This window comes from Haemaphysalis longicornis, unplaced genomic scaffold (genome assembly GCF_048455015.1).
Source record: "Haemaphysalis longicornis isolate Haplotype H1 unplaced genomic scaffold, Haemaphysalis longicornis Haplotype H1 scaffold_9, whole genome shotgun sequence".
NCBI lineage: Eukaryota > Metazoa > Arthropoda > Arachnida > Ixodida > Ixodidae > Haemaphysalis > Haemaphysalis longicornis.
The window spans coordinates 147519774-147538158 of NW_027526460.1; the positions used below are offsets into that span (position 1 = coordinate 147519774).

Consider the following 18385-nt stretch of genomic DNA (forward strand, 5'->3'; position numbering starts at 1 on the left):
AGTAACGTGTACATTGCGACCGCTATGGGTTATTAGCTCCGGAGTCCGTGCGGATTAACGAGGTGCCACTTTCACGCCCGTCGCATCATGCACACACAACCACACTGGAGCCGTGGGCGATAGCACTCGTTATTGCCACACAAATTTCAGCAGGACATTACACGTTAAGGAAGAATCATGGCGCATAGGATTAAGTTAGTCACGAAGGAACTTGCGTTCAGCACGTTTTACTCAACACCTACGACAATAGCATTTTCCGCAGCTTGTGCTTAAACGTACTGAAGTTGGAGCAGTGAAGTCCTTGTGTGCATGCGACAATAATGCTGCCTACGCACTTTTTGTGTTGCCAGTATTGTTACAGAAAAATGAAACGCCAAGAAAACGTGTTATGGTGCGTTTTCTTGTCGAATTTTGCGCTTCGTTTTTGAAAGGAGCAATTGTGTTCGAAAAATTGTGTTCACTTCTGCCAGTCCAACGGGGAATGCATAAGGATTCCTCGCGGACTTCTTAGGGGCCGTGAAGCCACCTGTGAGGCCACATGGTGACATAAAAGAGGTGGCCTCGAGGGGCCAGGAAGAGAAACCATGAGTATAGTTCAATGAGAGGGCTGGTTTTCCCTGTAACAGTTTTACCACAAACTTCCCAGAAATAATCTAGATATTGGCACGTGGCGGCATAACAGATGGGACGACCCATAATTTATGGTAAAGCTGACAAGGAGACGAAATCGAAGCACCTATAGCATGCACATGGCGGCCGTGACAGAGCTCGTGTAAAGTATGCGCCAGTCAGGAGCATTGCTCGCCTAGGTACCTTAATAATATTGAAGAAAACAGATGCAGCAGTGTACACTACCTAGACACTTTATGCCGATGTCCATATGACGTCACAGAATCTTATTTGCACGGTAACACACTCATAACTATGGTGCAGTTTTTCCTGCTATAGCGTCCCTGCTGACGCCGTATAGAGCGAAATTAGAAATGTGTTCGATTCGCGAATTTTGTTTTAGTGAAAAAAGGTCTCCCGTGGGTGGTTAGAGTAGGGGGAATTACAAAAGGGCATTTATTTCTAAGTGAACAAAGTTGTAAACTGTCGTCATGGCCGATTTAACTTTCGCACCCATGTTTTTATCCTTTTTTTATTTAACACGCATTAAGGAAAATCACAAAAAGTCGTAAAAGCCGGTTTTTTAACTCGTATATTGAATGTACAATTTATTACATTTTCAAGAACTTTCATTTACCCAATATTTTCGTACAACGCTTAGAATACTCGGCTTTCTGCTCAAGGGACCAGCGCTATAGCCAAAGTAATAAATTGTCTATAGCCAAGATTATTGAATCTTTTGCAAAAGTCAATAAACATGTTATTCTTCTTCTTCTTAATGGTGACATCGAACTTCCTTCCAATCTAGTGCACACGAAGGGGCACAATACCGCACCAACAGGGGCTTTGCTTGTGTCGCGACCGTACACACGTTACGTAGGAACTAAGCGGACCGGCCTCTGCAGCCGAGACACGCTTGCATGCGCAGGTGTTTGTTCGCGCGTGGTGGCCTCCCCAAAAGCTCAATACTCTTGGCTTTGCGTTTTTTTTCCCTACCATCGCAAGCTACGTGCGGCTCGACGCAAGGTCACGGCCTTGTTTGGCGGTCGCGAGTAACTTGCAGGCTTTTCGCTCAAAGGCTGCCGCCGTTCCCATGTCTCCTTGCTGACCGCCAACTCCGGTGTACACAGATGGGCCCAGCGGTTCAGTTGTTTCGGGTCGCGCACAGATCATAAGGCACTGACACTCAGCCGATACCGGGCCGGTTGCACCGGAAAGGCGATTCAGACGAGCCTCGCGCGGTTTCTCCTACGATCAAGATATGCCTTCCCGCTGAGATATCGGCTACTGAGATCGACGCAGTGGTCCGTGGCCTGCGATGGAGTATACGTATTCGAAGAGGAGCTCTGTGCCACTCGCGTGTGCGTTGGTAAGCAAGAATTATAGGCCTCGATCTCCATCTCGGTGTCCTTTCGGCGGGAAGACAAAAGTGAGGTCCTCATGACACAGTGCCCAGAAACGGTGAGCTTCAGGCTGTGGATGCTTACCGCCAGTCTGTCATTATGAACGGAGGACATTGACGCCAACTACGCTTTCCGGCCACTGAATGTTTCGGTGGTTTTTCCCCCCCTTGGAGCCGTTACCGCTATTAGGAGTAAGGCCAATGCAAATTTCAGCCAAAGCATGCCGATAGCTGGGACTATTTTTCTTCTTGCTTTGCGTCCTGTCTGCCGATGCAATACGGTTAAACCTCAATAATTCGAACTCGGATGGGCCCGAAAATTTGTTCCAATTATGTTTGAATTAACGAAAACTATTTAAATACAGATAAATTTACCGGGACCGCAGTTAAGCAAGTTCGAATTAACGAGGTTCGACTATACTCTATGACGTCTGTCGCGAGCAGTGCAATTTACAGCGTTCAAATGCCGCTAGTGATGCTGACGAAATTTCGGACAACTCTACTCCGCATCCGCAGCAGGAACCCGAGTAACTATAGCTTTCACTCGCCGCCTGAAGGATGGACATCAATGGACGCCAAAACTCGCTTTGGGCAGAAACCCGGTCATTCTTCTCTGAAAAGACGCAGAAAGGCAAACCTAATCGCGAGAGGGGTTCTTTGAACCGCGGGATTCTTTGTCGAGTCACAGTTGTCGTACTGATGTTGAGAAATCAGACGCGAAAATTTCGGTGACCTGGCTACACAGAGGAGAAACAGCGCTTGCTATCGGAACAGTCCAATCAGCGAAGACTGATCTTTGCCCCGTGAAATGGGGGACTGTTGCTAGCCCCGCTTCGCTGTTTCTATGCCGATTTTGACGAAGACGGCACAAAGCAACAGTACAGAACGGCAGCGGTCACCGTTTGTCTCGGAAGAAAGGAACGCTCTGACAAGACGGCCGGAAACAAACGACCACGCCCTGAAGCGACTCGTAATCACAGTGTCATAATCACGCGTCAAGCAAGTGACTGTTAGTTGTCTCAACAGCGTGCACACAGATTTCTGTTCGCACAAAAAAAAATATTGGCCAAAAAGCGCGCACGTGGGTTCGTCATCCCATAAGAAAAAAAATTCAGTTACATGTTGTATACCAGAACAATCGTAAAAGCGACTGCATGCACAACTAATTTAAGAGTTACGGCCGTCGGTTTTACGGCGATATTGTGAGTAAACAATCTCAGAGACCTGGTGTCGCGTCTCAGCTTTGTTCATTTTGTTTCTGCGAAGTCCCAGCGCTTGCGTGAATGCTTTCGGCGGGACAGAACGTTAACCTTAGACTTCTTCTCTTGTCTCTTTTCTGCCCCTTTACTTTCTGATTGCAGGACGTAGTCCCCTTCTCCTATAGATAGCCAGGCGGGTGTTCCCGGGGCGACCTCTTTCACCCACTCCATCTCCCTTATAGCCGCCCGGCTTTCAGGGTAAAATTTTCAACAACCGGAAATGGTTTTTATGAATTATTACGGGCAATACGAAAACACAACGTATTTTAGTTATACAGGAGGTGCCAGATTCTATTGACATCTATAGCAGGTGTTCTGCAACACTTTTTTCTATGCGAACCTTGTGGCAAGAATAGTACTTCTGCGTACAACAAATGCCTTGAGCCTAAATAAGGGTCCACAATAAAACGTCTCTAGCCATGCACCTCGGATGATTAGTGCCAAATTTTTGAGTAATAAACGGCAGTATTTAGGGCACTGGAGACTCGTACGTCCTTGGCGCAATACACAGATCTACTTGAAAGCGAAAGTATAGCCTGAGTTCGTACTGCATTGAATGGCAGATTTATAGAATGTAGGTTTAGCTCTGCTCAGTAGTCATGCGGTATCAAGTATAAACACTGCTGAACCAGAACACAAACACATGTTTAGATCATTTCGTAGTGTTAATATTGTTGCCCAACAAACTTGCGCGCCAAGAAGTGGAAGCGCAGCAGTTGCAATGATTTATTGGACGGTGTATAGAAATGTTGTCCCGAACACGAATATATGCGCAATTGAGTAATAGACGTAATCTGTTTAGAAATATCACCATGCCGACAGCTGTTAGACCTATATCTTGCAGCCATATCGGTAGACACCGCATGGTCACGAATACAGCGCCTTCATATATGAGTACACCTCAGCTGTGTGATATCGTGTATCTTCAGTAAAAGGACAAATAGGAGAGTCTACGAGAAAAGCAATGTTGCACCTAGGGTCGGAGATAAGGACAAGAAGTATTTCCTCTAAAAAGATCAAGAAAATGCAGAAAGAAACACAAAATCAAGGCAAGAAATTGTCTGTTCATTTCATCTCTTTTGCTCGGTCCTTTAACGTTTTTTGCACCAAATGAACCCTTGCGGCTAATGAGGAAAGGAAACTGCAGTGGTTTGTTAAAACAAAGACAACGTATTTTCGCAGTAACCTTCATTCAGTATGCACCCCATGAAAAACAGCCAATAAATTTCTTAATTACCAATCTTCACAATTGTTAAAATAGTGCAATTTGTGCACAACGTAGCCGGAACAGCATAGGAGAAAGAAGAAGAATAAAAAAAGTGTTTTGTGTTCAGATATGTATTACATAGATTAATATACAGGATGTCCGAGATCATTGGCTTCAAAATGACCTCCAGTAAGTCTGTATATGCACAAGTGGCGAGAAAGGTCACAGGAGCTGCTTTCCCAAAAAGGGAATGCAAGTGGAACAGAGCTAAAGAAGCGAAGTTAAAATAAGAAAAAGTAGTCAGAAGTGTTTATCAATCCTACGCGCCATGAGGGAAAAAAGTGCATTTTTGAAATAATTTATACATGGTAACGTTATAATTTCATTAGGGAGGAAGTTTTAGTATGAAACTGCCACAAAATGAGAAGCCTTGCTTTTGGTAATAAAGTTATTATTTGAGGTGAACCGTGTGCCATTGTAGTTGGTGTTTCTGGGTTTAATATTGTCGTTGGTATCAGGTTTTAACACATTGGTACATTATGATACTAAGTATGTATTTGAACATATTGCGCATTATTTTGACAGTTTTCAAACTTCACGCGTGAAAACTAGGCGTGGAATAATTGGGTACAATCTTTATTATATACCTGGCGGGCGGATGCGTTCAACACGTTTTACTGGCGGTGGTTCAGTTTAAGGCGCCATCAAAGTTCTCACATGACGCGTCGGCCCGCGTGGAATTGGGCCGTCGTATATACATCCACTTTCTTTTCTTCCCGTCCGTTCTCTTTATGCCGAAGTCACGAAATGGCGGCGGGCACTAAAGCGCAGCAATAAAGTGCCCGTCGCCTCCGCGGCAAGGAAGATGCTGCTGCTTCTCTATAGCAGGGCCTACCCTCCTTCGGCCGATTCCTCTTCGAGGCGACCTTTCATGACGGCGCGGCGCCGCCATTTCGCCACCGTCCCCGAGCGCAATAGATCGCCCTCCCAGATAGCCGGCCATCCCGGCCCTGCTTATTGTGTCGGGGCGGCCCGGCTCAGAATTGGTCAGCGGGCCGGCTACTTTATTATGCGTTCCTTTCTGCGTCCTTTTATTACCTGCGCCGAGCACTACGCAGTATCTACAGACGGTCACCGGGCCCTGCCGCTGGCAAACATATTGGCTTCTCCGAATGTGAGGTATAAGTGACTACCGGCAGTTATTATGAGCTTGTCAAGCGTATATCCGCCCATACGTTTAAAGGCTCGCCGAGGAAGTGCATTACTCGCGGGCTCTATATGAGCAGGCCAGGTGCCTTCGTGTCATGGCCGCCTTCGTGTCCTCTGACTGCGGGGGGAAATTTGTTAGATGAGTATACTTCCTTTTTGGAAGCTGTCGTGGAATCATCTGGGGTGAGTTAGGAGGACTGCGTGCGCCGCAATGACGCTTCCGATTCACAACAATAGCTGTGAAATCGGCCTTTTGCGAAATGTACTTCCCAGTAAATAAAAGTTGAACCATTGGTCACGGAAATATGTGTGAAGATCTGTCGTTTCTTCAACAACAAATTCGTACGAGTGTTTATTATTTTTACCTTAAACAGAACATTTTAAGTATTCAAAGTAATGAAGATGGGTACTCCCCGTCCTACCCTCAGAATAATGCGCTTAAGAATTTTCTTGCACTTCGGCTAAGTTTTCACGACTGGGCCAGTTCTAAACAATTGCCTCGGGCTCTTGCAGTCAACTACGCTTACAGCGTCGCGTCCATCAAAATTTTAGCCCACAACAGAGCTCGGCTGATCACTTGGTACCTGATGTCATGATTAAAAAACTCCTAAATCATTACCACTCTGTAATACCTCCTCAATCACTTGATTCAGGGTGCTTACCAAAAACTCCATCTTACCACTTTAAAATCCGGTGACAGTTTCAGTCGTAGAGAAACAGTTTGATTAAAAACAATTACATGCTTTCGTTAAAAAAGTCATTTCAAGCCTAAATTTCTGAGCAGGTTACTGACCTCACCCTTTTACTGGACATCATCTTCACGGAGTTCCCAGGTCGCCTGACCATGGGCCTAATAAACGCGTATTGCTGTATGTTAGCAATCTTGAACTTGAAAGAAAAAGAACACGTGAGACAAAATTTTATGGAAACCAATTCAGGCCGGTCCAACAAATTATAACATTTCAAAACGAAATACGTATCATCCGGAGCCCTCAGGCGATTTTTCCAACCGCGCTGTTATACCTTAGTTCCACTACTGACGTAGAGCGTCAAATATGTTCATCCATTCAACGCTACGTCTCGGCTGACACCCCAACACCATTTAACTCCTTCTCTTCATTTTCTATTCGCGAATGAGTGACTGAATTCCAGGAAAATAGCGAGTGGCAAGCTGCTAGAATGATGTTACTCGGCTCCAACTCACTTAAATAACTTGACAGAATGGTGCACGCAAAAAAATGGCAGATGGAAGTGAACACGAAAACACGAAACGTGTAATCACCCTCTGTCCTCGTGAGTTGTGGCATTAAAATGACCCTCTGCAGACAGTGTCATCGATTACACACCTCCGTATTTATTCCACTTCTCATTTAAGCTGGGGCCCTAACATTAATGAAAGAGCGGCAAAAGCATCTAAATAATTCGGCTGCTCGAACGTCTCATACATCTTGCTAATACTGACTCCAAGTTTCATGCATTTTCATATACTACTGGTCCTCCTCATGGGCTTCAGTATAATACCATGAGACTGATCACGTGGTTCGCATTAACGCCCTCGAGTCAGATCAGAACAAACCCGCTCCTAGCAATGCCAAATTGCAGGAGCATCATCCTTCTCGTATCATTATTAATAAGTCATCATCTGCAAGACTATCATCCTGCTCTTTGCACCAAAATGCATGAGTACCTCTCTTTGCACCATTAAGTTGCTCTCTGCGGTCGTTATAGGCTTGCTCAGCGCAATATTTAGCTTTACAGTATTTTTACTCCAATCATGCAGAGCAGATATTCAATGCAGCAGCTGAGAAAGTGATGCGATAGCTGAAAGGGCAGCAGCGGGTCAATACTCTGATTTTTGTGAGTTCACGGGTACCTTTATTTATCTATGCCCCAATTTATCGCGTAATTCCCACGTGACAGTTCATGCACGCACCCGGAGGATATAAACTAAGGATCCTTGTAATAGTGCGGTAAATTGTGATAAAGGGAATCTGCGATCATGCAGAAGAAGCTCAAGCAGCATGCCTTCCATGTGGAAAAAAAGTATCTCCACCACCTCTCGCCAAGCGCTCGCCATCAACGAGGCGCGATATCGATGTGAGCAACACACGCCGTATTACATCGAAGAACTTATCACTTCATTGCCGTCGCCGATTCATACGAATTCAAACTTCCCTTGACCCCTCCCCCTAGAGTTGCATGATAATATAATATACTAGAGATAAATCTGTCGCTGCAATAGCGTGCCGACGTGGCCGCTGTCATACAAGGTCGCAACGTTCCTCTCCTACTTGGATTGGGTACCCACATGGCTTATTTTTGCTCTTGAGGTCAAACTCAACGAAAAATGGTGAAGCTCCCAATTAATTCCTGCTAAAAAAGCTACTGGCGATCATTTTCTATGTTATTTTATCAGCTTTAAATAATCATTTGCAATAATATCATTCTGTTGTTTTGCGGCCACAGGCAACTTTTGAGCTTGTTGGTGACCCATGCCACGGATATATGGAACGTTCCTGCCGGCATACATGGTAGCACACTCGCTGAAACGCGGTTCGTCTACTGGAGCCAGATTTCCCTCTAATATATATTAGTATAAACTTTATGGTCCCTTTCTACGAGATAGTCGTCCATTAAACTATGTTGAACAACATTTGCAGTGCATATTGTGTGCTATCAAGACTCGCATTTATATGTTCATTTTTATCACCGGTTTTGCTTTATTTGCTTTTGACGGCTTAACCGCCGTTCGGTTCGGCGAGAACTTTTATTTTCTTGCATTCTCTTCGTCCTCACAGAAACCGTGAAGGCCTTTTCGCATGTTTTCGCAACTATTCCGCTAGCATTCAGCTGCAGCCGAAGTGCAAAAAATCCCCCAAAAAATTGATATCTGCTGGCGCCGTGCCGGATGACCGTGTCAAAAAATAGTGATGGTACGTATAGCTGCCAATTATTCATTCAGCCCTAATAATCCCTGTAAATGCCTTCAGCCTTAAACTTGCTTGAACTGTCTGGGGTACTTTACTTCTTGCTAAAAAGTCTGATTACTAATTTGCAGTCACTGACCCGCGGCGGTGGGTCAGTGGCTGAGGTGTTCTGCTGCTGAGCCCAAGGACGTGGGTTTGATCGCAAGCGGTGGCTACTGGAGGCGAAAACCGGAAACGCCCAGTCGATATTTTGCGGCACGTTAAGGATACCCTGCAGGTGGTCAAAATTAATCCGGAGCCCTCCACAACGGCGCACCCAGGTGCAGCTTCGGCTCGTACCACGCAAAATTAAATTAACGCAGGCGCTGGCACCAAGAAACAAACGTCTATCGCGTCAGGATACACTTCATAAACTGCTTTTTTTTTTTCACGCGCCAAAGGCCGCTGTTTTTGCAGTAAAATGGGAATTGGACAAGCGCTTTCAAAAGGCTGCAACCCAGCATTCCCTGCGTGCAGAGCCTCCGAGGGAAACGATGCAGTGTTCTGACAGCCTGATAGAAGAAAAGACTGTTCTCACAGGCGCCTTTACTGAAATCAGACAGTGAGGCGAAAAATGGACTTTCCGGACGTACTCGCTGTTCATTAAGAACGATGACTGCGGGCGGATGTACTCGGTTCTATTTTAAAGACGTTAAGGCCAAGGACTTGCCTCCCAGCTCGCACATCAACCATGAAAGCGATCCGCGAAGCCAAAACAGACCGTATCCGCTTTCCCCTCCACCAATCTTCTCCTGAAGCCTCTTACCGCACTCTTCAGACAATCTAGTCGTGTTCGAATAATAGCTGTGCTGCTGAGCCGAAGCACGCAAGTTCGAGTCCAGGCCCCGGCAGCCGTTTTTCTGATGGAGGCAAAAAGCACAAACGCTCGTGTGTTCGACATTTCGGCGCACGTTAAAGATCCCCTGCAGGTGGTCAAATTAATCCGGAGCCCTCCATCACGCCGCGCCTCATCGTCTGTGAAGCGTCGGCGAGTTCAACCTCATGATCAATCAATCGAATGATAACTATTGCGTCAAAAAAATACCTGGTTCATAGAGATTCTAACACGAAGGCATCACTCTTAAAAAAAAGGTCGGATCATAGCACTCTTCTGAGCTACATGCGTTTACTAACTGGCCATGCACAACCTAGTCATAAGCCCGACCTTAATCTAGCGCTACCACTTCCTACACTCAGTTAATTTACTAACCATGCCGTTGTTAGTGCCAGAGCCTACGCACAAAACCGCGGGGTAGTAAGGTTCGTGAGGACTTAGTAAATACGGCTGTTACTACCTTTTTACGACCTTTTTTATTAAGAGTGATCTTTTGGTACTCGATGTACAGTGAGTATTGAATCAGTTCTGGACCGGGATTATCTGAGAACCACGACAGACGACAATGAACGACAGACAAACGATTGTTGTAAAGTACATATCCTTTAGCTTATATGAAAGCCAGCGTTATGTATAGTAGGGTAACCACGGGGAGCTTCTAAACAAACAGGCGGAAATGATTTTAATTTGGCACTAGACATTCTGAAGTTTCAAAGGTGGCCCCACGCATGACATGACACTACCGTACGTATCCAAACAACTGCGTCGGTTTCAATGCGTGATTTGAAAACGGCAAAAAAGAATTGAAATACTGCACATACTGTTTTAGCTTCGGACAAGGTTTTATCTACCTTTTTTCATACCACGTTCTATGTTTTCTCTTGTATGTTGCCACCCGGCTCACTGTAGTGGTTGCCAGCATTCCTGTTGGCAGGCTTTATGGCTGGTAGATCTAAAAATTCAGATTTCAAAAGTTCTAGGGCCCTATCAGCAAAAACCGTTTTGGTCCAAGGTATTTTAAGTGATGCCCTTGCACTGGTGGTAGATTTTTTTCGAGAGATTATCGAGAGAAAATGTACTCGATAAAAATAGGTTGTTTATCCTTTTATGATCGCCACAGGAAAATCGGAGCCCGTGCTAACATCAAAATCGTATACTTTCTGAGCAGGGAAGCTATCCAGGAGTTCGCAACAAGTTTTAGACAAGATTATAGCGGACATGCCTGAAAAACGAAGCGGATCGCTCGCTCCATGCCCAATAGAAAACTCGTGTACTTTGTGCGATTACCCTGTGACTGGGGATATGTCGCTCAAACAGCGCGCAATCTCAGTACAAGTTTGCGGGAAGCGGAGGCATGACTGGAATGCAGATAAGATTTGGCAAGGCCATTGGGGTAAAAATAGATATTGCGGGTTGCAGAAAGCTTGTAAGACACAGGGCGAAAGATGAGGAGTCACACGACGGTAACTCGCCACTCGTTGCGGTGGCTGAGTGGCTATGGTGTGGTGCTGCTGAGCACAAGAACGCGGGTTCGATTCCCGGCCGCGGCGGAGGCTTTTCTGATGCATGCCAAAAACAAAAACGTCCGTCTGTTCGAGATTTCGTCGCACGTTAGAGATCCCCAGTTGACCAAAATTAATCCGGAGCCCCACACTACGCCGTGCTTATCGCCCGCGTGGCGCGTTCAATCTTACAATCAATCAATCAAACGCTAACTCCCAACTGTTTGTTATTACACATAAACACAAATTGCATACTCAGAGCAAACGCATGCCTAGGGCAACCCCTCGATAGGGCGTTCGATAAACACAAAATTACGATATTCCCATTCATACAAACAACTCCCAACAACCTAAGGCTGTTGTGGGTTGTTTGTATGAATGCGAATATCGTCATCGTGCGTTTATCGAACCGCACTATCGAGGAGTGTCCCGGGACACGCGTTTTTTCAGAGTATATTTTTGCGTTTATGCTTAATAAAAAATAGTTGCGCGTTATGGCCGTCTTATGCCTCCTCATCTTTCGTCCTGTCTCAAGCGCGACATAACGATGTACAAACCAACTAGACCAACTAGCACAACCGTCGATTCTGCTGAAGCATTTTGTAAAACTGAGCAGTGATTTGACGTTATCGTAGTCTAACTCGCAAAAGTATATTCAACTTCGGAAAAATCCCGTGCATGTGGTATACGTTCGTCACTGTCGGGTCCGCAGCGCCATCACCGAAGGAGCCAAGTGTTTGAGAGGCGAAGCTGCTCGGGGGCTAGCGCTGTCGGCGTCTCCTGTCGTCGTCGCCATTTCACGTATTCACGGTACCAAAACACCGGGACACTCGTTTTTCAACGCCTTCCGCTAGAACGTTTCATCTACGTGGGCAAAAACGCGTATTAAAAGCGCCTCGTTCTAGAACGCTCCGTGCTTCGAAGACACGCGACTTTTACGGCGAAGCTGCATTCCTCTATTTGTCTTTCGTCCTTCTTCCTGGTGCCTCCCTGTCGCATCGTTTTTAGCGCTGTTCTTCTAAGTAGCATCATGCACCAACTAGCCCGCCTCAGTTCATTTGTTCACCTCTACCCCCCAACGATTTCATCTCCGAGGGCAAAAACGTCAAGGCGCCAAGAATACACTTACACACTGCGTGCTTCGCCCCTCACCAGGCTTCAGGTTAGTGGAGATGGCCCGAGACTTTTTGTCCCATGTCAACGCTGGCCGGGAGCGTCTAGCTTGTTTAATTTTTAAAATCTTATTGAAGCCAAAGTGTTCCTGGACGTTTACCGGTGGCTTGGACTGATGGGTAAAATGGTATCCACACGTCCCCAAGTAAGTTTCAGCAGTGAGACTCGTGCAAGCTCTGCCCCTGTGTGTCTGATGTGGAACAAGACAAAACCAACTCCAGCGACGTCTAAGCTCCTCTTATGAACTGCTAATGCGGAAGCATTAATGTCCAACGGAACGCCGCAGAGTGCTTCTTCGAGTGAGTACGATGACGTCACAGCCCATCCATGGCAGCGTTGACTTCACCGATTAAACTTATATTACAGGTGTCACGTGGAAGAAGCGTCTTCCCTCTGCTCACGGTAATGACGTTGTGCCTAGTGCCCCGAGTCCAGTAATACGCATGTGCTTATGGCTATTATCATCATTATCATTTTCCCTTTGCTACGTTTTCTGTACCTCTCCGTTACCATGACTCAGAATCTTGGCCAATCTCCCGTGCATGTACGTTATTGGAGGGAACTGAGGATTCCCAAGAGAGAGAGAGAGAGAAGGCTCTTTATTATCGGACAAAGCCTAGATGTTTGCCGAAATTTCGACACCGACATGCTACCCGGCGGGGAAAGGGGGAAAGGGAGAAAGAAAATGCCTGATAGATTACAGGCCAGAAGAAAGAGGAAGGAAGAGAGGAAATAAAAGGGAGTAAAATAACAAAAAGATGACTTTCAGTTCGTGTCAGTAGTGTGATTGAAAAGTCTGTTTTTTTTTAACTCTAAATCACTGTAATGACGCCAATCCTGTCCATATAGGCGAACAACGCCGCCAGTGCTTTGCGTTGAGCTGGTGGGGATGACCATGTACCAAGGAGTGTTTTCAAGGTAATTGGTCCTGGGCTGAGGCGCTCCAGTTCCTGCACACGAGTGCACCTTGCGTTGATATATGCAGAGCATTCCAAAAGCAGATCCTCCACGGTTTCCACCGATCCGCAGTTGTCGCAGTAAGGGTTTTTGGTGATACCAAGCCGAAAAGGGTATGACCTCGTAATCGCTGCGTTTAGGCGAAGTCCTTGGTATAGCGTCTCTAATCGGCGCGGAAGCATCTCTGGAAGCCTGATCTTGACTTCAGGGTCTATGTAGCGCAGGGAGGCATGGTGGTGCTCTGGAAGGGACCAGAGACGGTTCCGTTCCATTAAAACGATCGCCTTCGCCATAGTTGTGGCATCACGCTTAGTGAAGAAAATCTTCCTGATTGCTCATTTCCAGGCCCTTGCGAGCAGCTTCATCCGCCTTCTAATTTATAGAACACCACAGTTACCGGGAAGCCACTGAAACGCTATATGGTGTCCAGCGTCGTTGGCAAGGTGGTACAGGTATGTGATGTCACGAGAGGCATGTTCATGAATGGTGAAGCGGTCGCTGCGTTGCAGGCTTCGGAGAGCCGCCTTCGAGTCCGTGAAAACAGTGCATTGCTTTGACCACTGGCGTAAAATGTAGACCATAACTTCCTTGATGGCGTGAAGCTCGGCGGTCATAGATGATGTCGCACGCTCGAGGCGGTAGGAGAACGTCTGGCCAGTAGAGGAAATACATATTCCGGAGGAACTGCGCTCAGGTGCGCAGGAGCCATCTGTGAAGATGTGACCTGCGTCACAGTACAGCCGGCTGATATGGTGAAGTGTTAATTGGAGGAGCACACTTTCAGGCACGCTCTTTTTGGAGCCAGTTCCGGGGATGCTGCATCTGATGTGTAGGAACGAAAGGGTCCGTTCCCTCCCAGGCACCAAAAAAGGATTCCGAAGAGCTGTGAAGGTGGGGTGCAATGCAAGAAAATCGATGAGGATGATGATGATTTCGTTGTGCTAGATACCACACTGCGTTTTTTCATTGTCTGTAATGGATTGTCTGCTTCATAGAGGCCGGCCCTGGCTTTCTCAGCTGCATCTTGAATCAAACACAATTTGTCATACGTAACTGCTCTTTCCGCTGCAAACAACCTACACATCAAATCTTAAGGTTACTATTTGTTTACTTAGGGAGAAGCGATCCGGTGCGCGCATCCGGCGTTTCGGCACTCACTCAGCGCTTGCAGGCACTTGGTGTCGTGATACAAGCGACGTGGGGAGTGTAACTGGGGGAGGGAAATCATGGACGCCGCCTCAGAGGAACAGCAAAGCTGTCTGGACAGTATATTGTCCGTCAGTAACCAGCGATGAGAAGAACAGAAACAAAGCGAATTGAGCATTAAGAACGAATCAGCCTTGGCAGGCGTGCGGTACTTTATAGCCAGCCTCGCTCTTCGCACCTCTCCAGTCAGTTTCTTTTTGTCATTTTAGAGCCATAATTTTTCCAATCGGGCCAAGATGAGTGGAGAGCGGAGTTACAACATGGGGTGGGGAGGAGAGGACTTGAGCCTCCATAACCCCCCCCTCTTTCCCTCCCCCTTCCGGAGCCCCTGCGGAGACGAGCTTTGCTAATCGCCTGAGTGCTACTTGTGTAAATAGCACCACGCTCCAATTTGTTGAAAACTAGTGAGTACACATCTGCATCACACGTTTCTAAGTCGCAGACCCCAACTCTTTCCCTGTAGATTCTTTAGTCAGCCATAAGCATCGCGTTGGCGTGGTCCGCGATTTCCCTGCTCGTTTCGCATTCCGGAGGAGCCTAGTTCGAATCCAATCCGGCGCCAAATTTGCGGGATTCTTTTTCATCAGAATGACAGGTACTTTGCTTACAGAAGCTTGCTGATGCCTTATTCCAAGCGCTCACTAACCTGTGTTTTAACCTTGGCGCTGCTTACCATTTTGCGTACCATCGGTTGGTCATTTTGGGTGCCTTGGACACTGGCTTTTCGACCGACATAGTTAAATGTTGTTTTCCCATTGAAAAGAGAATAGTGATGGGTCTCAATAAGCAACGTATAGCCGTGAAATTCGCGGTACAGTTTAAGCGCGGGACAATTTAAGTTAGCTTTCCAGCCATGTGACGAGCAGAAGGACCTCACCGAGTTAATTTATATCGTATTTTAGCATGGGGATCTTGACGGTTGTACGCATTCTTACCCCTTTCGGCATTGGCGTTGTGTCATCATTTGACGACACAACGCATAACTTTTAGCGAATGAAGAACAAAACGAAATCTGCTAGTTTTCGCGGCGAGGGTTGTACAAGGGTGCCTGTTGCGATAGACATCACCATTGCTGAGTTTTCGTGGGGCTGGACGATATGAAACACAAGCAGCTCTAGTGGACACAGAGTATGACTACAGGGCGGGTAAGAAAACGGAAAGGCCGGTTTGTCGAAATGTCTATAAATCTGCAAATACTTAGATTACCAGCTTTATATGTTTTCTGTAAGATTAGGGTGTCATATCTTTTACGATTACAAAAAATTACAAGAAAAAAAGTGTTAATTGCCTAAGGGCGTAATTAATTGTAGCACCTGTAGATTAATAAATACTTGCACTATTAGCGTAATTTCTCATTTCTATGCTTCTGAGGTCCAAAGCTGAACGAAAACACGCAGAAAAACAATTTTCGCTTGAAATAAAAAATTGAGGGCTGCAATGGTTAAGGCCGTACCTAGTAATTTTCAGTTATTCAGGTTGATCAATGCATCATACATATTTTGTAATATAGTCTTCACTATAGATCATGCGAAGCGCCGCACATTAGTCAGTTTTCATTGTTGTATTATAACCGCGCCTGGGTTCCTCAACGCGGTTTTTTTTTTCGTCTATATTTTGTTCACATTGAAGGTTCAATGTCACAACAACCTCTACAAGACGTGTAAGTTACGCTGACCAGGTCTTTTATCTTTTCACCGTTGAGGCAAAATGTACAGGTGCCGTCAAAAGTAATTGAAACACGGTCTTGTAAATTTACAGGAATTTCGTCTTCTGGAAACTTCCTGGCTGTATTGGTGTGCGTTTAAAGCAGTCCTCCCTAATAGGAAACGCTTCCTGTAAACCAGTAATGGCTGTCATAAAGCCAGTGAGACAGATATTTTGTAATATTCCCAAATCATTGTTGCAATTACTTATGACGGCACCTGAAACTTCTGTCCATTGTGCAGCATTCCTACGGCCTGCGGCTAGTGTTAATGTGTTCGCGCCCCCTCACTTCTTTCATCTGGCCAGAGGTATCTAAGAAGCTGCGAAAGTTTTTGTGTCAGCTAACTCCTCCATTTACGCAATTGTATGCATTTATTTTCTGTTCAGAGTCAATTTGTTGGTTTTCCACCCTCTAGCTAAGGAGTTCCCGTAGGTCGGCCTCGCCACAGCGCTCGAGAATGATCCCGTGAAGTGACCATGTGCGCCTGCTGTAAAAATGAAACGAGCGTCGGTGACATTGGGCAAGCCCATTGCGTGGCACCGATCTCAGAAGCAAAAGTGGATCAGGGCATTTTCGGAAGGTAAGAAGTGAGGAAAGTTACACTACTTCTCGCATGCATTTTTGTTACCTTGCACTCTTGCACCTGTAAAGTGTATACCTAATGGTTCAGCAAAACTGGTCAATCTTTTAATCGCATTATATGAATATTTTTGCTGCGCGTACTAAATCCAAGGTCGGAAATGTAGCATTAGAATTTCCAGCTGCAACATTTTTTGTTATCCGATTACAGGCATTTCCGCCAATCGACAATAAGCAACGAATCGAGCTTTGGCCCAACTCGAGGGACAAACTTTGTTGCCGAGTTAAGAAAAACAGAACGACTGCTAGAGGTAAAGCTACATTTGGAAGCGCCTGACGGTGTCTACTGCAACATGCCATGCGATGAGTTGTGTAGCACATGAAAAGCCCGAGTTCAGGTCATTATAGAAACTTCGTGAGTTGAATAGAATTCCGAATCCGAAGTGCCGCTGCGTCCGGCCACCCTCTGACGTGGCGGTGGGAACAGTGCTTTCAAAGCTCTGGAAAGGATGTTCGCGTAAAAAAAAAAAAAAAGTATTCCATTTCTGGCTGTGGCAAATACGAGGCAAGCCAATATCAGTTGAAATAAGGTGGCGTATGCGCTGCCCGAAGGTTTGCACATGCGGCCTCTCACCTTGTAGTCGAGGCAGGCAGCCTGGGCGGCCGCTATGCCGGCGGAGGCAGCGCCGGCCGGACACGAGGCGGCGGCCGCGGCAGCCGCCCGCTGGTGGTAGGGAAAGTACGGCGAGTAGGGCTGGTACATGACCTCGGTGCAGCTCATCCTGGCCGCCGCCGCCGCCGTCGCATCGGACTCCCACCAACCCACGCTGCTGCTCGGACCCGTGGGCGACGATGGAGCGCCGAACACCTCCGCCTCAGGCTGCGACGGCCTCGACGACCCTCGGCGGTGTCACGGCGCTGCTCGAGGCGAGCCCTTGCGCGACTGGAGTACGAAGACTGCGTGGTCACCTCCGTGCATGTAGCCGCTCCAAACACGCTACGGTTCAGTATAAGACTAAATCTCCGCTTCCGTGTCCACAAGAGACAATCAAGTTGTCCGGAGTACTTCAGTTCTTCCTTCTCGAAACAGAACGGAAGCTACCGCCGTAAAGGTCCTCTTTCCGCTTCATCGAGCCGCTCAGTGACAATGAGTGATATGGCAACGACACTCACGTGGAACCATGTGATCACAGCGACCAGCGGTTGCCCTTAGAGAACACAGTGTGGGCAGCGCGTTTGAAGGGGAGAGGAGATATTTCGGCGGGCGAGGACACGCCGAAACACAATCGCACACATACACGCACGCACACACAGCCGAACACTGCTTGTTTGCTGATTTCCGCGGTGACAGCCCGACACTACAGCGACGTGGTCGTCTCCCGGAGCGTGCTACCGCATGCGCCCCTGCCACCTCGCCGAGAACACCGCCGCGTATTCAGGGAGCACTTCGGAGGCGCTGTGCCGTGCTCGCAGCGAAACGCCTCCGCTGCGGGCAGCCCTCGCAACTCAGGGAGGAGGAGCCAACGTGGGCGGGAACGCGGCTCGCGTCTGACGTCAGCTCCCGTGCCGTTACCCCATAGGAGGCTGCGGGGAAAGAGTAAGCGCTTAGGAGGTGGTGGCTGTGCGATCGAGAGAGGTGGAAGATGCTGGGGCGTTCATCTCTGATGCGGCGCTTGAGGATAGAAGTGCTGGACGCCCGCTTGGAGGGAGGCGCGATATACGCTGTACGGCACGCACGCTCTGCGGAGAAAACAGCTTGCCGGCGCAGCTTGCCGC

General features: G+C 47.2%; 1 protein-coding gene across 2 annotated transcripts in view; it reads right to left on the reverse strand.

The window, feature by feature from the left end:
• The window catches only part of LOC144151433 (uncharacterized), a 96928-nt gene extending 78881 nt beyond the window's left edge, over positions 1 to 18047 (reverse strand). For both annotated transcript variants that reach the window (XR_013318873.1, XM_077682484.1), the window contains exon 1: positions 17244 to 18047. Coding sequence is in view for 1 of the 2 variants with exons in the window: in XM_077682484.1 (XP_077538610.1) it covers positions 17244 to 17390 (147 nt within the window). In the remaining variant the exon portion in view is untranslated. The remainder of the gene's footprint in view (positions 1 to 17243) is intronic.
• Between the last annotated feature and the right edge of the window lie 338 nt (positions 18048 to 18385).